This window comes from Ornithodoros turicata, chromosome 5, assembly GCF_037126465.1.
Source record: "Ornithodoros turicata isolate Travis chromosome 5, ASM3712646v1, whole genome shotgun sequence".
NCBI lineage: Eukaryota > Metazoa > Arthropoda > Arachnida > Ixodida > Argasidae > Ornithodoros > Ornithodoros turicata.
The window spans coordinates 81,143,176-81,168,923 of NC_088205.1; the positions used below are offsets into that span (position 1 = coordinate 81,143,176).

At 45.4% G+C, this 25,748-nt stretch overlaps 1 protein-coding gene across 5 annotated transcripts in view; it reads right to left on the reverse strand.

The window, feature by feature from the left end:
• LOC135394969 (glutamate receptor 1-like) overlaps positions 1-24,646 on the reverse strand; it is a 101,960-nt gene extending 77,314 nt beyond the window's left edge. For all 5 annotated transcript variants that reach the window (XM_064626099.1, XM_064626095.1, XM_064626096.1 and 2 more), the window contains exon 1: positions 24,276-24,646. In XM_064626099.1, coding sequence (XP_064482169.1) covers positions 24,276-24,363 — 88 coding nt within the window. In that variant the 5' untranslated portion in view covers positions 24,364-24,646. The remainder of the gene's footprint in view (positions 1-24,275) is intronic.
• Between the last annotated feature and the right edge of the window lie 1,102 nt (positions 24,647-25,748).

A 25,748-nucleotide genomic window follows, 5' to 3' on the forward strand; every position in this document is an offset into this window, starting at 1 on the left:
CTTTATTTGTCTGTCGGTTTCTCTGTAAGTGACACCAATAAGTATTTTCCACTACCAGATGCACCAGCCGTTGGAACACACCAACAGCTGGCAAATTGATCTTTCAAACGTATTAAAATGCGTTACGCTACGTCTGTTACACAGTGAAGCCTGCTTTTTCAGCACCATATTTTTACGGAGCACCCAAACATCGAAAGCCCACACCTAAAAAATCGAGAAAAGAAAACCTTTCCAGGTTTCCACGTAACAAACTTGCCTCCCTGAACGCGTCGCGTGAGGTTTAACGACACGTTAAGTCCACGCCAGTGCAAAGGCCAAACGTTACTTGGCTTTACTCAGACGGATACGAACTGCGTTAAACGAACGCAGAAGAGTAAGAAGTAGAAGTTGGACAACAACAAATGGGTCTCCAGAGATGACAGAAGGCAAAAAAAGCACCGCCCTCTCAATCGTAAATCCCCAGGTCGTAAACCGGAAACGGGGCGCCCTCTAACGACCACGGCCGTCTGGCCTGGGATCTTATCTCTGGAAAGATAAGAAACCTCCACTAAGATGCTACGACCATCATTACACGACGCTCGCTTCGAAGAGGTCTAATTCATTATGAAAACAACCTGACTGTTTCATTTTTTCCCGTGAATCCTGTAATGAGACGGCAGCATGCCTTTAAGGCCTATTTTGACGAGAACATTACTCAATGCAAAAACGGAAACTTTGTTGGCTGTGACGAGACAGAGAACGATGGTAATGGGAATCAATAGTATGAACAGCCGTATTGGGAGACGGAGGAGACGAGACGTTTACGACCTGAGGACGAGGCAGACGACATAGAGGTCGTTTCCCTTCGTCTGCTACCCATTCGTGTGTCGTCTGCAAAACAAAGTGTCACTAGCGGCACAGCCAACATAACTAGTCATGCGTTATCGTCGTATTTCTTTGCAAAAGGATCAGAGTCGAATGGTCAGCGCAGTTTTCTGCTAACATGAGTTAGAGTGCAGACCACACTACTATAGCAGACGACAGCGGCACTGAACTCGACGACCGGCAAGAAGAGAAAAACACGCAGAAGGTTGTCTGGAATTCTCTATGAGATCAGTTCCTTGATAAACATGTTGTATTTTGTGTGCATATATTAGAAATTACTCGTTTATGTACCTCCCTCTACGAACTCGTATAGAGGCGCGCTTCGCTTTAGAAACGTCGTTGAGTAAACTGTGAAGAATAAATATATTGTGAAAAATGGCCACCATCAATTTCACTTGCCGATGCAAAAAAGAAAAAAAAACGAGCAATAAATGTATCAATGCTACTTTACGAAAATCTGTTACTATTCGTATGAATGCTAACCAACGAGATGTATATGCTTCCCCGTGCGCGTTAATCCCGGGATAAGAGCAACGCCGACTAAACAAAAGCATTTGCTGAAACTCTGCTAATTAAAGCCCCCTGCGAGATTAAAGGAAAAAAAAAGAGAAGAAGAGAGAGAGTGAACCGGTATTATATACGATAACATAATGCCAAGGAAAAAGTATCTGGTTCTCTTGCAAGGAAGCTGCCGAGAAACAGCGCCCTGCCAAGATTATTAATTTCCTATCCTCTTGTTGTACATGCCGCAGCTCTGGCAACCATGACGTACCATAAATAACCGTAGCAATGCATACACTTCCTCCCGGCGGAAGAAGCGGCTGAAAAGCAACGCCGCCACGCGGGAAGAAGGCTCAAGGGGAAACACGTCCAGGCCTCAACACAAGACGCGCTTTTGTGCGTGGACACCACCGGCGTTTTGTGTGTTTTTCTTATGTGTGTCATAAGAAAGGGGAGGTTGATAGCCACACTTTGCGAATACAAAAGGATGAAGATCCGGCCAAGAATTCTTCATACGGGGGCCCCGATAAAGTACAAACTATGGCCAGTGTTGTGTTTGCTGATCGCTGTTTTATGGCCGATGATCTCGGAAATATGTTTTTTTTTGCGCGTGTTTCGGCTGTAATGTAAGATAATGACATAAAGTAATGCAGAGTCGTGTGCTTAATCTCACGTTCTGTAATGTGTGTAATAGTAGGTGTGTAGGGAAGCCCACTATAGCCGTTGTGCCAAAACAATGAGCGAAGCAATCAGAAGACTAGGTGTGATTCTTTATGGGCGTCGTTAAGATCATGCAGATGGCTATGAAAACGAGTTAGCTTATCAGGTCCGAAGACGATGTATATCGGAAGAGACATCGTTCGGGTTCGGTCGTTTATGAAGAGCCAGTAAAATAGTGTGGTAGAGGTTGGGACAAAAGCTAGTTTACGGGAAATGCAAAGGGCGTAATTTTTCTGATGGGTCAGTAAATATGACTTTTCCCATTACCATTCTTATACAAGTCAGTATGACCCTGCGGTGTCCTTGCCCTGTAGCTAGGCCATTAACCAAAATGCAAACCTTCGCAAAAGGCCACAGAACACAAGCAAAAACACAGACAACCATTGAGACAGAGCGTGCAAACAAAATATAATAATAACGGCGCATCGAACATAAACGTGCACATCTATAAAAAAAAAACAAGAATGTATAAGAAACATGCACGGAAATGCAAAAAGAGCTACATGGGGAATAGAAGGGCACACACGCACACACAAAAAAAAGAAGAGAAAAGAAAGAAAAAAGATGAAGAAGAAAGCAAGCAAGCAAGCAAGAGAGAGAGGAGGTCTTGTTATGGTGCGGAAAGTTTGCATTGCGGTAGCAGTAGAATAAAAGTACGCGCCATCGGCCAGAAATGCGTTTCGCGCCAAGTCAGTCGGAAAGGAAATTCTTCAACGTTATTTTCGCATTCCACGCACAATGTGCAAACACTGTGCCGCTCTATTGAAATGGAATAGCGCTGGAGGAGGACGCATTTTGCACCTCAGAGCTTTTCTTTCTTCAATTTTCTTGTCGTGCCCTGCGAGGCGGAACGCGCCCGAAAGGACCACCACGGGTACAATGTCACCGTGCTGTCACGACGTCCCTGCATATTTGGAGATAACAGGGCGGGATGGCGTTCTTCTGTGTTGGAGGGGGTCCTGTGGGGGGGAGAGTGATGATGGAAGTATTACGTGTTTGCGCGTGCAATGTGGGGAGGGCAGAATAGATAGCCTCGACACCATAAAGAAAGAGTAACGTGTAACGAGAGATATCAAAATTGCAGAGTTCCCATCCTGTGATAACGGGTTACTATCTCTGTTAACTGTTATTCTAAACAGACGTCCTTGTGTTTCCGGGTTTGCACGGCACTGGTGACGTAAAGAAGAGAGAGTGAGAGAGAGAGAAAGTACTGTTCTTGGTTTCCATACTCTCCAACTACCTATAGAGGCGCTCGCGTCGTCCTTAAGATGGCGGAGAAAAGAATGATTGCCGATGAACAAATCGCCCTGCTTCATGCTTTCTTCCACGAGACACGCTTCAAAAATTGCCCAAATAAGATAACTCGCGCTTGGTTTCCTGCTGTCTTCGTTGTTTTCGTTTACGCTAAAGTCACTAAATAAGCTACTCTATGTCTTTAGTGACTCTAGTTTACGCCGCTCCTTTGATAGTATCTTTTTCTTCTTCCTCTTCCCGACATTGAATATTCTTCTCCGCAGTAGTTTTTCACCGGGAAATTGAGCAGTTCTGTTGCTGTTTGAGTTCTGTAAGCCAGGACACTCCATCGCACACGAAGGAAAGTTGCGGCACTTTCGGGTCAGCGCGAAATATACCTGTCGTCTGCTGTTACTATCATTCATTGAGTGCTTCTGCTAGGGTCCGCTAGGTGGCGAGCAGCCAGCTGGAGAGGCGAATAGCCTCGGTACAGTACCATGTAGGGCATCTTTTTAATCCTTTATTGAATCGTTATAATAAATCTATGAGAGTTACTAAGATGCGGTTTTCACAGGTATGCGGCGAGGCGGACATCGTGTACGACAGATCATGCAACTGGACCGTTAATTACATAAAATTCATTAATTAACTTACTAATTTGATGTTTTCGAGGAACTCTTTAACTTGATGAAGTGCAGGCTCTGCACGAAAGCCTTCTTCACCTTAATTGTAATAAAGTGTTCCTACCCGTTTTACCTTCCCTCAGTGTCATCACAGTTAATTGGACTTTGACGTTGCTTTCTACTTTGTATTGTATTGTTAAATGCGAGACCGCAAGGATTGGAATAAGCCATTATTTAAATCCAATATCTTTTTTTTTAAATACCCTGATACGAGCACGTACTTTCAGATATAAATCGCCAAATTTTGCTATGCAAATGACAACAACACAACAACAACATAGATGAATGGATGATGATGATGATGTGGGGTGATGCAAATGAACCGAAACTGTAACCACGCACTTCTCGAGCGCAAGAAAGAGGGAAAAGGCATTCCCTTTGGAGGGTCACGTGTTTTGTACTGATCGATCTGATTGGAATAAACGCTGATCTGTTGGCCAGATAGACCGCTTTCCAGCCAAGATAAGCCGAAGCGATGTCGTTTCTGCGCTCGAGAACTGCGTAGTTCTGGTTTCCCCTCATTTGCAAAATATATTTGGCTACTTATATCGTGAAGCACGTGCTCGTTCCACGATTTTTAAGAAATAGAGTGGATTCAAATAGTAATTGCCCCAATTCCACTGCCTCGCATTTTCGAGGAAACATCAAATTACAAGTTAATTCATGAACTTCAGGTATTTAGTCGTCCTGTAGTTACATGCTCTTTCCCACAGGTTGGCCGCTTAACATGAAAGAGCCCTGGACCGGCAATCCAGAAGATGTGGGTTCGAGTCCTACAGCTGGCTAACCTTTTCAGTGACTTTCATCTTTCATCGTTAATTTCTTAGGCAAATTGAGGCTTTGTATGTATTTGTCCCTTCTATGGTGTTCCAGCCTCAGAACATCAGTTCTTTCATTGTCTCTTTCATATGACATCAGTTCTGCTCTCGCAGTTTTTAAAAAATGTCAGTAAACGATAAAAAAAAACACCCTGTATTACTAGTATGGTGCTTGATTCGATGTGAGCACCGCGAAGCGACTGCAGCTGTTAGCGGCATACAAACGTTGGTAGCTGCAGAGTTATTAAACCATATGTACATAAACTAGGCTTTAGGAATCTGCAGGTCAGGAATCAGATTCAGAGAACCGATATCTCGTGCCGGAAGTAAGTTAGAATGAAATGACATTTACTGTTTGTTTCTACTCGATATCTTTTTAGAACTTACTGTTAGCGCTTACTGTTTTGAACTTATTGCAAGTACAACTTTTGGAAGTTATCGTTATCAGAACTCGTAAGCGCGTTTCTCCAGTTACTAAAGCAAACCTGCATGGAAGCAGCTGTCCTTTAAAGGGTACTCTGCCACATTCTTACTCGATATGCGGCAGAGGCAACTTTTCAAACATATATTGGAGCAAAAATGTTTAGTTGCTAACCTTGCTTGTAGACTACCTTAGGTACTTCAACTAAATACTCATGCTGTAGACATTGCAGCGGTATCGTTAGTTAGTTTATATGCAGATAGAGAATGCCTCTGTGCTTGGCGGGACACAATGACTGTTGGAAATGTACTGCATCGAAGAAAAGTACTATTATGTGTTAATTTGTGTACTGTTATATGCAACTGGTGCAAGTGATGTGGAGTTGCGGGCCTCACATTAGTGAAGCCAAAATCTCAATTGTATTTTTTCCTTAAAACCGAACCAAACCAATCTATCTTGAGCATTATGGTCAATATTAGCACGTCACTTCAAACCAACTTAACTAATAATAATTAAAGAAACAGGTCGGATCCAAAGCACAGCTAAAACATCGCTGTCACTCACCCCGCAAAATACTGCACTTAAATTCGCAGCCAGCTGTTTATAGATAAATTTGTAGCAACTCCTTTCGCCGAAGCGACTCTGTCACTGTTAGTATCTTCCGCAGTTTGCTCTGCTAGGCGACCAAGACGCCCATGGGAGACGAAACTTGATTACGTCTAGTCATATCTCAAAACAACCTTTATCGCGATCTTGCATTCTCGCAATGTCCGCAAGGGTGCGGTAGCCAACGTAAAACCGAAACTGAAACATGCCTTTGCTTATCCTTGTTCTTCTCAGCAACAACAACAACAACAATAAATGAAGGAGAAGTGATGATGACATAGGATGCTTCCCCGTAGTATAGCCACAGGACCCTACCCCACTTCACAAAAAACTGCGACGCCTTCTTGGATTCAATTTTGCATATGACGTCACACACAGTGCACAACTCTAACCTCAAAATCACTCGGTTGTTCCATGCTGTCTCTTGAAGCACATCATACATATGCTTTCACACGTGAAATATCGCGCTTAAAGCTATTTAAACAATCTCGCAATGTATCAGCGGGTCGTTCAATATTAAGCCCTTGTACCCATCTTTCCTGAGTGCAACTTGCTCAAAAGAATGTCGTTCTAGGAGAACGTTGCTCAGCGAGGACAGCGTTCATGGAGTGCTGCACACGTTAACTTTGAAGTGGAAATCCATCGCGGCTGATGCACAAGGATATAACCGCTGACGCTCAAAGATTCCATAATCGATTACCCCATAGATGAGCTACATATCTCTCCTCACTCTCTTGAGAATATCTGCGTCCACGGGGTTGGCATGCATTATTAAAGGGCAATGCTTCCGATGCTGCACATTCCTATTCTAAGGCAGTAAAACTTTCAGGGCTTCCGCTACACTTATCTAGCCAAGCCAAGCCAAGCCAAGAACGCCTCCGTATCTTTCCAAGGGTTGAATTAATGAGGAGCACAAGAAGAAGAAGAAGAAAAAAGCTCCTAAGTTTACGCTTAACATTCCTTCGAGAATGCAATGCACATGACGTCAGTAATAATGCAGACGACAGGGAGTGAAGATGCGATAACTCTCGTAACCGCGATACGGCGTGTAATATAGAGGCATGGTACCTCTGGGAGTTACTTACTTTCTCATTAGCTTGTGGCTAACTGTGGCGTGCTTGGCTTACTTAATATGCGAGCGGCTTCGACGTTACCGGAAATACCGACATTGTGGAGAACACGGCCGTCAGTTATAGCTTTGGGTAGTTAAATCCTCATGAGGTGTCGTTATGTTGGAAGAAATCGAGGGCTGACCGAAGTGTGTATTGTCATTAAGTACAAGTATGCACAAAAAAATATTTGCATGTGAGCCGCAAGCCGTGCAATGGGATGATGATACCTACAATGCACACTGTAGTATAAACCATATAAAAATATGCAAAAACATCACTATAACGAAGTCAACGGGACCGGAAACAATTCGATATCAGCGGAAATTCGATCATATAGTGGCAGTGTCAAAGAATACTGACAGTATAGCTTTGAAAACACCGCGGGACCCTTAAAAAAAGCATTAGAGCAAGCAACCAAACCTTGTTGATGAGCATCTCGGTAGCGTTCTAATTTATATGGAAAGAAAGAGAGAGAGAAAGAAAGAAAAAAGACGTAACCTCGGTTTGCGGTTTGCGGCCTCCTCCGGGCTTGCCATTCGCATTAAGCGGCTTCGTCTAGCAATGCGTTTCAAATGATAAGATTCGAAGAGCATCGGTGTGGCCAGAGTGAGACTTGGAAGAAAAGAATAATTCGAAGGGGAAAAGGCACTGTACGATGAACAGTTGGGTATGGTAACCTAACGGTAACGGTAATGGTAACCTTGGTTAAGGATGGTAACCTACAAGGTGCGCAATAGAGAGTATTAGTAAATCTTAGCGCCTTCCGATCCCAATTCTGTGCCGCTGTTAGGCAATCAAATATCAGCAACATGATGTCGCCCACTCCAAAGGAATCAGGCAATTGATTGATTGATTGATTTGCCTTATCATGTTTTAGGAAAAGGTATCGTGAAACGTCTACATTATCCTAAAACTCTCCAATGAAGAACCGCCGACCTAATCGGGCGTTGCTTTACATTGTTCCGACCGTAAAAACTGGCTTCATTCACCGAATTGTGTGCTCATTTTCGACCAGTAGAGTTTGCCCAATATGTTAAAGGACAACTCCGATTAAAAATGTGACCCAAATTGAGAGACGCAATCGACAGCTACAAGAACTGTCAAGATTCTTTCAGATTTTTATTTTTATTTTTTTAATGCCACGCATGTAGCACGTAAATTAGGTACTCTTCTAAGATGTCACTTTTCAAGTATGGCGGATAGTAGCCAACGAAAGATGAACAACCCTGGAACTTCGAGTTGTAATGTTCGACGAGCGCTGCGAAAGACGGCGTTGTTTCTAGCTCTTCATCGGTTCACTGTTCATCAGTTTTCGCTCTTTGTGGATTGTTAACGTTCTGTATGTTACTCACGAATAAGTTACCTTAAAAAAGGAAAAAGCTAGAGTGAGCTTGCGAAAATTATAACAGAGTTACAGCTGCCTTCTTAAATGAAGCAGCTAGCTCAACAGTGTAGTGCTGCACATAATTAATACAGAAAATCTATTCTGACACTATTACGCACGTGATCATATTACGCACGTATTACGCCGGATCATAATAAGGACGTCGTCACTTATTTCCCTCGCTCAGACGAGGACGACGAGGCCTCAGCGACAGAAGCGCAAACAAAGCACTCTCTAATGAATTGACTCTTGATGACAGGATAATGCGACCATGGAAACAATGCGCTGTCAAGCGTATACTCCGGTGTGTGATCAGGAACCAGCCGCCTAAGAAGCCACACAAACTATCGACGTCACAATTAATTCTGCGTTTGCTTTGTGCCGCTTCACAATGGCCGCGTTTGCGTTGCGTGTTCCCAATGCAAATGCGAGTCTTCCAAGAAACAGAATGTTCGTGTTTGAAGAGTGTCGGACGGAAACCTTCGAAGTGGAGGTTGTCGGGAAATTAACCACGCTCTTTATTCGTTTGCTGGCGGCGATTGGGAAATGACGCGTTCTGCATGAAGGACCTTTTTTTTTAATTTTCTTATCAACTCGACTTAACTCAACCTTTCTTGAGGTGCATCGCGTATTGCGCCGCGGAGCAACCGTGGCTGCACAGACGTGAGCTGCGTTTACGTGAAGCCGACACAAGTAGACTTAACCGAATAAGTCGTTTCTGCACGTAAACCGGTCTATATCGACATAAAAACGAAGTCGACGCAGTAAAGATAAGTCAGCCGGCTAGGAGGATATGTTTATTGAAAAAAAAAAAGAAAGGCAGGAAAGGTTAGGCAGGCGTAGGTCGACTTGCTATTCCTTAAAAAAAAAAAGAAAAACAACAAAACACACACACACACAAAAGAGGGCCTTAAAGTCTGGTCAAGAGGCCGGAGGCATGAAGAAAGCGCAAGAGGGTAGTTGTACCCGGCTTGGGTAGTTCATGCGACTAATGGCGACTGAACTGCGCCGTGTAAACCGCGTCAGTCGACTTTTTTAGCCACTTGCGAGTAAAACCAAAGCGATCCTGGCGGCGCTGCAGTCGACTTATCCGTCCAAGTAAACGCAGTTATGGCCTTGTCGAGAGAGAGAGAGAGAGAAACCAACAGGAAGAAGTCCCAGGCGGACTTGATCCGACGCTCTTAAGCTAGGCGGGAAGAGAGGCATGGGAACTTCAGTATGCATCTTGATCCGAAATGGGGCGCCGAAAGACGTCTCAAAGACATCCTTACGACTGAGGAATATTTCAAATGCCGTGTTAGCGCCGCGAAGCAACTGTGGCCACGAGCCGCATACAGACGTGGAGAGATGGAGTGTGGGCAGCAGAAAGGAGTGGGAGACAGGGGGGGGTCCTGGGCCGACTTCAGGGGGAACTTTGCCGACATTCGTCCGTATAGTCTGCCGGAAAACCCAGGGAAAACCTCAGACAGCACAGCCGGCGGTAAGATTCGAACCCAGTCTTCAACACGACCTTGGCTACCAACAACGAGCGAATGCTTTTACCCCATGCCACTGGTCCCCCATTCTTTCTGAAGCATAAGTTATGTTAAACGATCGTAGTGGTAACAGAAAAAAAAAGTAAAAGTTGACAGGATCTGCTAGATCTTCGCTGTTGTACAGGGTCGACAACCCGAGCTACGCTTCCAGGTGCTTCCGTCGTTTCATCGACAAGCATGCGCGTCTCCTGCCCAGGCTCCAGCTGAATGTCCCGTGCAGCGGTTGGTTGCTTTACAAACCGGCCAAGTGACCATCTCCAAGCTGGGACTGGGACTGGGACCATTGAGACTGGGAGGTACCCGGGTTCGAATCCCGGTGCCGGCTGTGCTGTCTGTGGTTTTTCCTGGGTTTTCGTCAGACGCTTTCAGACATATGTCGACACAGTTCCCTTAGAAGTCGGCCCAGGACGCACATTCCCCCAGGGCGTGAGTCGTGACGTTGCCCACATACGTGAGGCCGGCAACGGCAAGCCCTATCACCACCACCACCACCACCACCACTCCAAGCTGCAGTGAGTGCGATGAAGTTGAGAACACAAAGCACGTCCTCCTCCTCAGGTGCTCCAATTATGCCGACAGTCGCGGGACACCTAGAAGCAAGTCTAGCACGCCTGGACGCCCGGACATTTGACCTTGTAAAGCTCCTGGATCCTCAGCCATACAATCGGCAAACAGATGCATTGAAAGCGCCTACGTTGACGTATGCCACAACGCCCCCGATTGACTTTTTATGACACTTTCTGATCCCTCGTTCGTGACAAGTATTCCCACCAGTTTGGGATGTGTCTCCCGCCCCTAAACCACTGGGTTTTCTCTTTCTTTCTTTCTTTTTTCCATCTAACTGCGGCTTAGCGGTGTGGAGTAGCCAGGCTGACTTTGTCGTGATTTAAACCCCCCTTTTTTTCTTCTTCTTCTATCACGTTACATCAGAAAAGTAAAAGTTTGTAACTTTTTTTCCAACCCGTCCTGTAACATGCCATTATCTCAACTGGATGACTTATGATATTTTATCCTGATGTCATTAACCTGACCGTAATCATAAAACTGTCCAACAAAATAATCTATAGTCTAACCTACTCCAAACAAAATAATCACGATAATATACACGCACAAATCTGCCGACGAAAAGGGAACATATACTTATTAAAATCACGGCGATGCCACGGCTCGTTCTTATCGCCGCAGGGGATTGATTTATACATTTAATGAAGGCCACCAATTTAACTAATGGGAGTGAAAATCAACTTAGGCTACTGCTAGAGAGAAAATGATCGGCCTTAATGGATCTCCAGTCAGGCCACAGTGGTTTCTTTGCTTATCAACTATTTGCTCTTTTATTTTACCGATATTGTCTCAGACTATGATCAGTAGTATTTCTGACGTCATTGAAATTAGCGATGTATAACGTCGTTTTCTTATTTTCAACGCGAACGTTTTTAAATAGAGATTACGAACTCAACAGAGCGCGCCAGAAACTAAAACGTGAGAACACACGAGGTGTGGGGTCGGCGACGTTTCGGCCCTGAAAGCGTAGGATACTTTGGCAACGCTTCGTAAGATGAGTAAGACGGCACTCTGAGTAACTAGAGAAAGACGCAAGGAAACTGGCTGAAGTATTTCACTTATTAGGAGCCGACATAAACTACTCAAAGTACTAAGGTACTGTTAAAGTGCTTAATCACCTGCTTCTGCGTGTTCATTCACTTGAGCATGACTTGATCACTCTTGTAAGGGTGATGAAGGCAGGAAGGGCACGTACAGCCATTACAAAAGTAAAGTGTACCATCTAGTTACACATGGTTAACTACGTGCAAGAAAGTTCTGGAGAGCGTCAGCAGTAGGGCGTATTGTGATGAAGCTCACTGGATGACTACAAGGCCACAAAGTGCAGAACATCACCGTGTGGGGGAACAGTGTACAAGTTGCCGGTATGGCAACTTGTACACTAGAGCGTTACGACAGCAACGCTGAGTCTGATCCCGTCCATGTACCAGGCATTGAGATATGTTTTTATCACATATTGGATCGGCCTCCTTTATGCCTTCATGTACTTGGTTTACAACCAGTTAAAGAGACCACTGCCCAAGGCACGTTTCAGTGGCTCCCCCGTAGAAACTTTGCCCTATAGGTAATAAATAAGACGGCGTATCTCTTTCGCTCGATTCAGAGAAACGAGGTCGGCCATGACACTCTGCACAAGGAGCACATTCCTCCAGAACAAATATGATGTTCTGGTGGTAAATGCTTCTCTGCTCCCTTAACCTGCGTGACATTCGTGTCACAACAACAAAAATAAATGATGGAGAAGTGATGGTGACATGGGATGTTTCACCGTGGCAGCCACAGGACGCTACCCCACTTCACAGATGTTAATATGAGAGGATGAATTAATGGTGTGCGCGAAGGCGAAGACAGGTCGGAGTTCTGTTTAGAGCTCTTCGAGGATACCAGTGTCTTGCACGAAAGCAAAAAGGCAGCGAAGAGCCCGGCACTGATGCACTGATACGCAGGGGAGCTCCATGGGCCAAGTACTTTGGACAAGCTGAATGGTCTATGGTCAAGGAGCTCAAGTTGGCGTCGAAACACCCGGCGTTCGCACGTGTACCGGTCACAGTCCTCGATGATATGGGGAATCGTAGCTGGGGTGTGGCAAGCTGGACACAGCGTCGTGTACTGTAACCCAGCCCAACCTGGAACACAGGGGTGAAGGCGACGTTGAGTCGTAGGCGCCGCAGAAGTGACGTAAATCTGCGAGGGAAGCCACCTGGCATCTTAAATGATAATGACGGGTCCACTGCATGGAGGAGTGATCACTGAATGATGTCATGGCGTCATTGTTGGCGGGCTAAGGGTGACACCAACGCAGACAAATAGAAGCGTCTATCTCCATTGGAAAGGATGATGGCGCACGACTCTGGAGATACGGTGGGCCGCCGCCGCCGCCAAATCGTCGCCCTGAATTCCAGTGTGGCCGGGGACCTACTGTGGGGTCAACCTGTGTCCTCGTTCCCCAAGAACCTTCAGCGCCGTCAGGATACTCACTACGACCGGGGCCAAAAAGCCGCGGATGCCATTGCTTCCTACACATTACAGGGCTGATTTTGAGTCAGTGTATATCACCAGGAGCGAGGAGGGTAGTTGAAGACAGACTTTAGAGATAGCAAGATGGCATACAGCTCCGCAGAGGTCGACGAGGTGCGATGCACGTCTTCACACTTACGCCGCAGCTTAAAAGAAATGGAGCTGCAGGTGCCCACCAGGGAGACCACATAGCTGCAGACACCATCCAGTTAGATGAAGAAGAAGAAGAAGTGGGATGTGACAGGCGAGACCCACATGATATTGACTCGTCCGGTATGACAGAGGTAGCGGAGGAGCCATCCGACGTAGACGAACCATCTGTGAACACAGCCGTGCGGCCTCTGTACTTTGTGTCCATCATTTACCAAGTAGATACCTTGAGAGCCGGAACGGGGATCTGGCTCTTCGGCCCCATGAGGGCAGGGATGTGTGTTGAGAGGGATGGACTCGGCAGTGTCCATGGTGTCACTGAAGGGGCGGTCGAGGCAACAGTAAAGCCAGGGATGTTGACAGATGCTGCTTTAACACATAGCGAGAGTTTACTGTTCTTCCCCCTACGTAGCTTTTGAACCAGAGGGTGGCGCCCTCTGGTTCAGAAGCTGGCGCCAGAAGCCGGTGCCAGGATTCGAACTCGTGTCACCTCCCAGTCTCGGCGTGGAAATGGATCATCGTATCCACTATGGCACGGGAGCTGGTAATCCGTTAGATTAAACGTAACCGGGACATCGAACACAATGTTATCGACGCATTAACGCTGAGATTTGAGCACCCTTTAAAGAACCCTCAGGTGAGCAAAAATAATGTCCAGCATTTCCGGTATTTTATTTATTTATTTATTTATAATGCATCGCCATGACGTCGCCGTCGGAGCAGTTTCAGTACTCACGGTGCCGACTTTCTGCTCATGTGAGCGTCTCTTACATTTATGACTTGGAGCAGAGCAACCCTTTGAAACAGTTGTGTTCGTAATTCTACGTTTCGTTGCCTCCGGTACTGTGATTCTCCCAGTTGTCTGAGTGCATGGTAGGGAAGATCCGAACGACCCCTTCGTAATAACGAACACTAGAAATGATGACTCGCGGGTTCGCGTAGGCTGGCAGCGGACGAGAAAGCCTGAGCCAGGAACGCTCAGCTTGCAATTTAATCCGGCACGGCAGAGGCTAGTATGCTAATAGGCAGCGCGCAGCTACCAGGGTAGAGCAGTAAGTGCTTTCTCCACGTACTTGTGCAGCAACAGAACCAAACTCGGGATTAGTCCCGAGCACATCTGGTAATGGGCTCGCCTTTTAATACCGTGCATGGGGGAAATTGTTTAGCGGACTATTAATTACCGTTGCGATGCATCCGGCCGTGATTGCGCTACGAAGCAAACATGCGGAACGCTCTCGAACGCTTGGCCGATGTCCCTTGGCCCAGTTGTCTTGGAGGTATCAGTTAGGACGTGAGGATTGCACAAATTGCAGCCCCTTACTTCTGTGACGGCTGTTACGTAGAGTTGTTCACCTGACGGTGGGGGACGATGAAACATTGCAATTCCGATTAAAGTCCTTAATACCCTACACTCTAAAAACAGAACTTCACCACATAGCACGCTGTGCGCCAACCATTGCAAAGAATGGATGGGGTTATCGCTTCCGATTCGAAGCGAAATGGGGCGTACGCTTTTTTGTCGCAATTTTTCTATATCCAAATTGCCACAAAAAGGCGTACGCCCACCTCTCTCTTCGAATCAGAAGCGATAACCACATCATTCGTGGCAATGGTTGGCGCACTGCGTGCTATGCGGCGAGGTTCTGTTTTTAGAATGTAGCCACACTTCAAAATTAATGCATTATACGGAATGGCAGTAACTTCACCTCCTAACCAACCATAATCTCGAATGACATCGTTCCCTCCCCTGATTTGTTGAAAACAGGAGGCGTACGCCTTCTTTGTGACAATTATGCAGGGCATAACTGCAACAGAAAAGGCATACACCTCCTGTTTCCAACAAATCATGGGAGAGAACGATGTCATTAGAGATGTTGGTTGGTTAGGAGGTGAAGTTACTGCCATTCCGTTTAATGCATTAAGTTTGAAGTGTGGCAAGGGTATTAGCTTCAGCATCTGCGTAGCACCAGATCATTGGTATAGCAGATATACACTCTTAAACTTCACCGCATAGCCCGCTCCTAGCCAACCATCATCTCGAATGATAACGTTATCTGCCCTGATTTGTTGAAAACGGGAGGCGTACGCCTTTTTGTGACAATTATGAACCGCATGAGTGTCACAAAAAGGCGTACGCTTCCCGTTTTCAACAAATCAGGAGAGGCAACGATATCATTCGAGATGATGGCTGGCTAGGAGCGTGCTATGCGGTGAAGTTCATTTTTAAGAGTGCAGGATTACACTAAAAATCTAGATGTGGCGGGTTCAAATTTGTCAATGTGGGTCATTAGGCAACTTTTAGCTTTGTCGTCCTACCATGTAAAATGGTAAATAAACAAATTGATATTTAACCAGGCCACCGGCTGGCCTGTCTTATTGCAGCTGACCGGCTGGCCTGTCCCTAAAAGCCCTTTACGAAAAAAAAAAAAAGATACCTATCCAAACGGCAATTGTGTCCCCTGACAGACGATGACGGAGGGTATCCTTTTGGGGTGTCGCTCCTTTTCGGAAATGGAGATGGGCCATGTCCTTTGCGATTGGCAATGAACAGCCTGGAACGCAGGGCCAGCCGATGATTCGCGGGCTACATTGAGTAGAAATACTTTATCCTGAGGTTTGAATATTGTTCGGTAGTGTTGAATAGTATTAGTCTAGTTTTGACATCTAAGATCCAGAATGTACAACGCAGATTTATCCAAATCTATTATGACACATATTTGGGAAGGCGTTTCTATTATGAATACTTGAGAATATCGCTGCCATATGGAATCGTTAGTTTGTAGACGTACAACTCGTGACTTGGTCTTCTTTTACAAGTATGTGCATGGCGTTTTTGACTCTGAATGTTTGACCCGAGCAATTTGTTTCAATGCTCTCGCTAGACATCGTCAGATGTTCCAAGTGACTCGAGTGAATTTACTAAACCCAATAATACAGTTTCAATGTTTATTTAATAGGGTGCATGATGTTTGTGATACTGACCCGTTTATTTCAAACATTTAAAAAATTCCAAAGGCTCTTTACCAGTACTTGATAACTTAATTTTCTGTTGTGTATATCTGTTTTACTGATTGTCATTGTCCCATTGTTTAGGCTCTTGGGCCGTTTATGGGCAAGTTAATAAAATGAAATGAAATGAAAATGTACTACTTTATAATTTTCTCGCGATGCGCAAAAACCGTTTCCTAAACTTATTAGAACCCCTAATCACTCCTAATATGAGCGGCTTTCAATCCTTTACGCTCGCACGAAGGTCGTGTCCTGTGTATCCAATGAGTTTGCAGTGCAAAGCTGGGAACTTCCGCTAGTATAGTTATAAACTACGAGATATATCCGTTGAACTATCTAAAGAAAATGCGCACATATTTAGAAATTTAAACTTTACTGCTGGGAAATATGTTGTATCGCTCTGTCGTTTCTTGTCTGAACAGCTAGCGCCACATCCCTGGCAACGTGCGCTGAGTGAAACAGTCAAAGGACATCGGCAATGCCTTGTGTCCGCGTCGCAAACGAAGAGACGAGACGCGCTTAAATTAAAAAGACGAGAGAGACATAGATCGTGACTGCTGAACGGTCACTGCAAAGCACAAGGGCACTTCACTGATGCTTTCAAATACTTGGCCTATCCTTAAAGCTAAGCAACGCGGTTCCCCTTCAGCCTATCGTTTTCATTTCATTCTATTTATTTCATTTATTCAATTTCATTCTACCTGTCTACAGTGGCGTGGTTGAGTTATATATCGCTTGAATTAAGACAGCTGTAAAAAAAAAAAAAAAAGAGCAGACAGAGGCGGGACTCGAGCATGCGCCTCTTGACGCACTCTTGGAAATGAGCTTCACCGCATAGCACGCTCCTAGCCAACCATCATCTCGAACGATATCGTTATCTGCCCTGATTTGTTAAAAACGGGAGGTGTACGCCTTTTTGTGACAATTATGAACAGCATAAGTGTCACAAAAAAAAGGCGTACGCCTCCCGTTTTCAACAAATCAGGGCCGATAACGATATCATTCGAGTTGATTGTTTGCTAGGAGCGTGCCATAAGGTGAAGTTCATTTTTAAGAGTGCGAGAAGTCACACCGATGCGGCGTAATCAATAACGCACTTACTTGGCCAGCAATGAAGAGGTACGGGTTCGATTTCTGTCACTCTCTCGCTTTTTCAATGACTGCGCCTTACTTCATTTCCATTTGTTACAACATCCACTCGTTAGTGCTCCACGGTCGTGCTAAATGGGTGGGACACCGCGGCATCAAATGCCAACACGCAGTCTGATGTTTTCTCCGAGTTTTCTGATAGGCAATCGAAACAAGCAGCGGCTCAGCCCCCTCGGAAGCCGCCCTTGGACTCGTACTACACTCTTAAAAATGAACTTCACCACATAGCACGCTCCTAGCCAACCATAATTTCGAACGATATCGTCATCTGCCCTGATTTGTTGAAAACGGGAGGCGTACGCCTTTTTTGTGACACTTATGCTGTTCATAATTGTCACAGAAAAGGCGTACGCCCCCCGTTTTCAACAAATCAGTGCAGGTAACGATATCATTCGCGATGATGGTTGGCTAGGAGCGTGCTATGTGGTGAAGTTCATTTCTAAGAGTGTAGCTTCCACTGCCTCCTCCGTGCTGTCCTCTCCCCATCAGCCCTCTCCGTTACACCGGTCATGGCCACAGCAGCTTCACAAATGTTAACGGGAACTTTTTTTTCTTTAAAAAAAGGTAAAATCCCGTTTTAGCTGCGCGACACAATTTAGTTTCTCGCAGGGCTATATAAAGTGCATTCTCATCACCTTTGCGCTGCTTGACGCACAATTTCTCTTTTTGCAGCGCAGCTAGCTCGAGCGTCAGCAGAAACGCTCCGAGACACGGGGTTAGACAGCATGCGCGTTGCGCACCGAGATTAACTATTAATTACGCGCTCCGTAGGAGCAGCGCAACGACGACAGATGTTTCCGAAAACGTGCAGTTGCATTGGGAAAAGGGAGGAATTGTGTGAGCGCACCCGGCCTGGATGCGTTGGCACGGCAACAATGAGTTGGTACTGGCCGCGCTGTTTCAGTAGCAGTAAGCTTGCAAGAGCATCAGACCGCGCGCGCTCAAAGTGGAAGGTGACCCAGGTTCGCATGCGCACCCTTAGAAATGAACTTCACCGCATAGCACGCTCGTAGCAAACCGTAATCTCGAATGATATCGCACTCTAAAAACAGAACTTCACCGCATAGCACGCTGTGCGCCAACCATTGCCGCGAATGATAGGGTTATCGCTTTTGATTCGAGGAGAGAGAGAGAGAGAGGGGGGCGTACGCCTTTGTGTGGCAATTTGGATATATGAAAATTGTCACAAAAAGGCATGCGCCCCCCTCTCTCTTCGAATCAGAAGCGATAACCATATCATTCTTGGCAATGGTTGGAGCACAGCGTACTATGCGGTGAAGTTTTGTTTTTAAGAGTGCGTTATCTGCTCGGATTTGATGAAAACGAGAGGCGTACGCCTTTTTTGTGACAATTATGAACAGCACAAGTGTCACAGAAAAGGCGCACGCCCCCTGTTTTCAACAAATCAGGGCAGGTAATGATATCATTCCATATTATGGTTGGCTAAGCGAGTACTATGCGGTGAAGTTCATTTTTAAGAATGCGAGCATCGGTTGTGCTGTTTAGATAGTCTTCTTTGTTTTCAGACGCTATAGAGTGCAGTTTCCCATGAAGTCGCCCCAGGACGCACGATTTCTACCGAGCAATATGGCGCAATATCGGCAATAAAACGCCACCAACCAACCAATCAAGAGCAGTAAAAGTCCGATAAATGCGAAAGTGTAGGGGCCAACTGATGCAGTGCGTAGATATATCCAGCACCGTGTGCCGGAGATTTTCGGCGCTCGTTAAAGAACCCATGGTGGCTGAAATTATCCACAGTCCTACCCAGCGGTACGTGCAGCATAAAGCCACACGAGTGTGGACGGACTCACCTTATGTGTAAATCTACTCTTAATTATTATTATTATTATTATTATTATTATTATTATCGCGTAGAAACAGTCTCAAAACAGAACCTCACCGCATAGCACGTTGTAAGCCAACCGTTCACTCTTAAAAATGAACTTCATCGCGTAGCACGCTCCTAGTCAACCATCATCTGGAATGATATCGTTATCTGCTCTGATTTGTTGAAAACGGGAGGCTCACGCCTTTTCTGTGACAATTATGAACGGCGTGAGTGTCACAAAAAAGGCGTACGTCTCCCGTTTTCAACAAATAGTGTCAGGTAGCGATACCATTCGAGATGATGGTTGGCTAGGAGCGTGCTATGTGGTGAAGTTCCTTTGTAAGAGTGTTGGCACGAATTATAGGGTTATTGCTTCTGAATTGAGGAGAAAGGAGGTGTACGCCTTTTTATGTCGATTATCGCATGTCCAAATTGACACATAAACGCGGGCGCCCTACCCCTCGCTTTGAATCAGAAGCGATAACCCTATCAGTCGTGCACTCTTAAAAATGAACTTCACCGCATAGCACGCTCCTAGCCAACCATTATCTCGAATGATATCGTTATCTGCCCAGATTTGTTGAAAACGGGGGGCGTACGCCATTTCTGTGACACTTATGCTGTTCATAATTGTCACAGAAAAGGCGTACGCCCCCTGTTTTCAACAAATCAGGGCACATAACGATATCATTCGAGATAATGGTTGGCTAGGAGCGTGCTATGCGGTGAAGTTCATTTTTAAGAGTGTGGCAATGGTTGGATCACAGCGTGCTATGCGGTGAAGTTCTGTGTACAGTTTTTTTTTTTTTTTTTACGGTGTATACAGTATCGCAGTGTATATTGCAGTGCACATTTTTTTTTTACAGTGTATACTGCAAAACTTACCGAATTATCTGTCTCTTGAGTGACTAAACTAGGTGGCTGTCGACGCTAGAAAATCGAGCGGTTCGGTGAATGAAAGTGGATGCGGGAGCCTCGGATCGTGAGCCCACATTTTCAACGCAGAATTGTTATTTCACTGGCACGCTTCGAACGAGAGACTTTTTACGGCGCTGTGAGACGTGTATTTATCCCAAGACTGCTGGTGTGAACTTGGCCGAGCCGATTACTTGACGGCATTGTACTGCGGCATTGTAAACAGAAGGTGCATGCTTTACGGAGCCTCAGCTGTGCCAGAATCATATAATCCACAGTCCAACCAATGTGGCATCCTTAATGGTTATTCTCGTCTCGCAGCTCGTGGTATTATATTAATGCCCTTGGTCTAAGACTCTTGAATAAACTATCTCGGACCCTCCATTTATTCTTTCTTCTGCTCAAAGGTGTCTGTTGGACAGGCACAAATATCCATTATGAAAATACTTAAAGAAGATAAGGGGATGAGAGCGCCCATTTATTTGGAGAAAGCAAGCCACCACAGCACTCGTATCGGGAAGAGATTGGCGCAGATACCATCCATATATACAGAGTAGAGCGGAAGCAATAAGAGGCATCGTTTACTAGACATGTTGGAGAGAGGGTCAGTGCTTTCTAAGTCGCTATAAAAAAGAAGAGGCCCACGGGAGGATTAATTGCATACGGGATGTTGAGGATGCTTTATGTTGACTAATCGTACGAAAGATTGATCACCGTTGATCGCTGAAGCCGTCCTCGCGCGACGATTCGACGAGGAGGTACGTATATACCGTGCGGTGAGTACCGCGTTAGAAAACAGTGCGTGTTATCAGGTGTGTTTCGACAGTGTTAGCGACGTGCTGCATGATTTCCCAACGAAGAAGCTAGAGCTGAGTAACCGCTGCTTCACGGGTTAACACCGCATAGCAACCTGTGAGCGGCGTGTTGGTAAATGGGGAGAGGATAGCAACAAAAATTGGAAGAGAGTGAGAGTTAGTATACGTCCTGGGCCGGCTTCAGGGGCAACTTCCGACTTCATTATGCGGGCATCTTTCTGAATAGGCTCCCCAGGGAAAACCCCGGACAGCGTAGCCCGTGGAGGGATTCGATCTTCCACTTCCCAACATGACCTTGCTGCTGCGGACGTTGTATTCGCTGAGCCACGCCGTTTATGATGGTTCTGAAACATGTGCTAAACATTTATTTCATATCGCCTTCGACACGGCGAATTCGCTCGATAAGACATCAAAAATACGAAGGAAAATGCACCGTTCAGGTAGGCGCACCGTTCAGGTAGTTTTTCTCGAAATGGCAATGCTTGAAAAGCCGTAAACCTTTAATGTTTATAGATGGTGCGGTATAATGAAATGTCGCTTGCAACGCGCTCTTACGCCATCTCGTTTTCATTATAAGAAATGGTAAGAACGTTTCTTCGCTGGTCATCCCAAAGAAACCGCGAAGGTGCTGTCCTGTAAAGGGTACTCTGCCGCATGCTGGTTCTATTTGTGGCAGAACCAACTTTACTTTACTAGCCCAACTTCGAGCGACTTTCTTTCAGCATACGTACGCCTCTTTGTAGCAACTTGGATATATGGTAATTACTTTTACCACCCGTTTACACCCTTTATCAGATGCTATGTTGACCTACACTCTTAAAAATTAACTTCACCGCATAGCACCATCCTAGTCAACCATCATCTCGAATGTAGGAAGGGAGTTGCCTCAGGACAGAAGCCGCCTGGCGGCTTCTGTGCTGAGGCAACTCCCTTCCTACATCTCTACCGGTTCGCTGGATTTCCACCCATCTATCATCTCGAATGATATTGTTATCTGCCCTGATTTGCTGAAAACGGCAGGCGTACGCCTTTTTGTGACACTTATGCTGGTCATAATTGTCACAAAAAAAGGCGTACACCTCATGTTTTCAACAAATGAGGGCAGATGACGATATCATACGAGATGATGGTTGGCTAGGAGCGTGCTATGTGGTGAAGTTAATTTCTAAGTGTGTAAGTGGTAACTATGGAAGTTACCACATTTTCACGGCCTTTTTCATTATACTGTATGACCTGCGTAATTTGTTTTCCTCTCATGTTTTGTGAAAAGTGTATGTACTTCAACTAACATCCTCTGGGTTTAGTATAACTTCTGAGTTCTACGGAGTAAATGGAGCACTATGTACTATCCATGCCACTCACCACGTGACGTACTACACTCTTAAAAATGAACTTCACCGCATAGCACGCTCCTAGCCAACCATAATCTCGAATGATATCGTTATCTGCCCTGATTTGTTGAAAACGGTAGGCGTACACCTTTTTTGTGACAATTATGAACAGCATAAGTGTCACAAAAAAGGCGTACGCCTCCCGTTTTCAACAAATCAGGGCAGATAACGATATCATTCGAGATTATGGTTGGCTAGGAGCGTGCTATGCGGTGAAGTTCATTTTTAAGAGTGTACACAATACAGAAACAAAGTACGCGTGAGTAGGAAGTCGGCAACTGCTGTTGACAGAGACTGGTGACACTCTGGGGTCCTACAGACCAGGGTTTCCTCCAGTAGGTCTCACAACAATATGCATATATGCATATATTTCACTCACTAATACAGCTGATTACGTAAACAATATTCGAGCAATGTGCAACGGGTAGTTTTGCTGTGGTATTCGACTCTACGCATCGTCCTTCTGTAGTGGTGTTTATAGAAGAGCACCCGAAATTTACAGTCATTGTTTGGTAAATAACATGGGATAGCTATACCGCAATGCCTTTTAGAGACTTTGACCACGCCCCCAATACCCATCCTCAAGCACCGTATTGGCTGACGTGTAGGCACTATGCCGCTCACGGCCATACAATTCCTTATAATATTATAATAATATTAACATAGAATACTAATAGTTATACTATTTAGCAAATCCTTTGTAACACCCCTGGTGGAACAGCGCACGCTGAAAGAGGAACTTCATCGCATGACAATGTCAGGCCCAGCCAGTGCGCGTGCGCGGTATCGAGAGCACCCCGATTCCTATTGTTATCATTGTTGACACAGCGTAGTTTTGGTTTAGGCTCGCCAGCACAGGAATAATTGCTCAATTCAGCCTGACAAAGTTATGCGCTTTTATATATTAGTAGCAGTGGGTTGCGAAATCTACACTACATTTACACAGCCAGATCGCATAGCATTTCATTGGACAAAGGAACGATATGCATGCTATTTTTAGCTACGTCATTCTACCAGCAGAGAGCTATCTTTTGTGTCGGCGGTGCACGCGTTCTCCAGCTTTGAAATAATAATGTGAATGTCATAGAACCATCTATGTTGAAATAGCTTTCTCTTTGAGCACGACAAAGGCATATTATGTGCGCGGAAAATAGGTGCTTCCATTACGTAGAATAATCGAACCATATGAAATTCTCAAGTTGCATGTTTCTAAGGCGATGTACGCGTTTGTTAGACGAAACCTTAAATATCTGCATAGTGTTGTCCGATGAATTTTGTAAACAATACTAAATAAAGTCGTCATAGGTCTCAAGGTTTCATAAGTTGAGAGAAAGTAAAGTTGAAGTCTTCCAGAAAAAATTCGTGGGCGGTGACACACTACGAAAAAAGCTGAATACGATTTGATACGATTTTAAAAATTCTTCGCTTGACTTTTATCGCGACCGTACTTATTCGGTGGGCGCGAAAAATTACATTAGGAAATGTTATGAGTGGAATAATTTAGCACAGGGTGAAGACAAATTATTTTTCAGGAAATGAATACAACTAGACATTACTCGACAGTAGCCATCGGTTAAATTTCATTTCTTTCGGCACACACCAGGTTTTCTCTTTTCGTATTATTTTTTGCAGATAGAAGTTTTACATGAAGTAGTCATCTTAAACAACGCACTAAATAGATAACGGCTCTGGCAATTTTATCTACATTTTTGTGCACAATATGGCTTTTATGTCGCAATAAAATTCGTAAAATGATTAGGGTAAACGAAACTTTCGAGCTCGAAATTGCAATACCTCTACTATGTCGTCACACTTTTCCCACTGAACGGTGTACCACCTCTTGTACAACCGCAGTGTCAAACAGCGTCGCTGTTCTTGCGGAAAGGGAATGGTGGCCATCTTTTTGTGACACATTAAACAGCGTCACGAAAAGTAGCACCACAAACTTCTATTCTGCCACGAAGTAACGTCATCCCGACCAAAGGTTGTACAAGGCCGTGGTATACCTGGAAAGTATTGCTGTTGACCAATTTGGAGCGAGGTTAGCTCTAACTTACCTAGCGGCAGCTTGTCGGGTCCCGCCCGTCCTAGATTGGCACACCACCACAGCACCGCGAGCCAAGTTCGCATTTCGGCCCACCTCATCTCGGCACGCACACTCACACACACCCACACCGAAAAAAAATGCTTCACCTCAATCCAGTCTGAGTTGCATTGGGAAGTTTTTGTAGCACCGTGACACCATCTGGACACCCGTTCGTGTCACCCATCGGGGTTACACCCACGAGCAAACGTCTCTTTGCAACACGCTTCATCCCGATTTTGAACGCCGCATCGCTATGGCAATTCTTTCAAAAGCAGACGACAGAAACGCGCAGAAAGCAGACGATTCTGCAAGCGCGAGCAGACGACACTTGGAAGCTCGGAGCAGACGACTCCTTGCAGCATGAGGAGGATTTCGGAGCGAAAACTCGCGGCGGGAGACTCGGTGGGTCGGCGCGTGCGCAGAAGAGGGTGCTCTTTTGGACGAGGGTGGGAGGAAAGGAGTATGACGGGATGGGTGGGAAGAAGGCTTCTTCACAAAGCCGCGCGACTGGAAGCAACACATTGTTGTTTACGGAACGGAGAGTAAGAATCAATGCAAGAGATGGAAGATCGTGCCGTTTTAAAGCGCCGAGTGCGATGGACGAAATTGATAAAGGATTATAAGAAACGGATGAAAGGGTGATTCAGATGTGTATAGGCGGATCAAAAGTCTAGTACATATGTGTTTGTGCGTGTTTCTATTTAAAAACTGTGTTTGTGCATCGTAGGGACAGATAAAGTGCATCATGGACAAAGGGCCTGTACCTGGGCAACGCATGAAACACACGCACACACTTGTGTGTATGTGTTTTCTGCGTTGCCCAGGCTCAGATTTTTGTCCATGACGGAGCTCGTCCGCTAGGTGGCCTGCATCTAAGCCAGCCTATCGGACAGATGAAGATGTCACTGTGTAAAGGCAGGAATACAAACTGCAGCCGATACAATTGCAGTCGCTTCTTGTAGTTAGGAGTTGCAGTTATTTGCCTGCAAAGGGGCTGTCATTGGCGGTATCTTAGCAACGGCTTCTTATGACGATCAGACCTTGTGGGTGTGCTCGTCATGCTAAAGCTCATGACCAACTAACGTAGTTAGCCCGACAATCCTTTGTAGTATTCCCGAAAGGACAGCCTACAATACTTCCTTCACAGTGACAATGCACACTTCAAGAAAAAGCTTACAGCTCACAATTCAAATAACTTACAATAGCCGGTCGTCATGACGTTGACAATATTGTCGAGCTTCATCGACCTGTCGTTCCTCTAATGCCCACAAAGGACCGGAAATGACGTCACTTTGTCTAAAGCATTCGTTTCATCCCCAAAGCATTTTCGTGAAATCATACTTCGTAGTAACAGCGTTGTAAGAGCAAGGATACCCAAGGCGTAAGAATAGAGCATGTCTGCTGTCTGATGACCTATGAGCATGTCTGATGCTTTCCTTGCAGA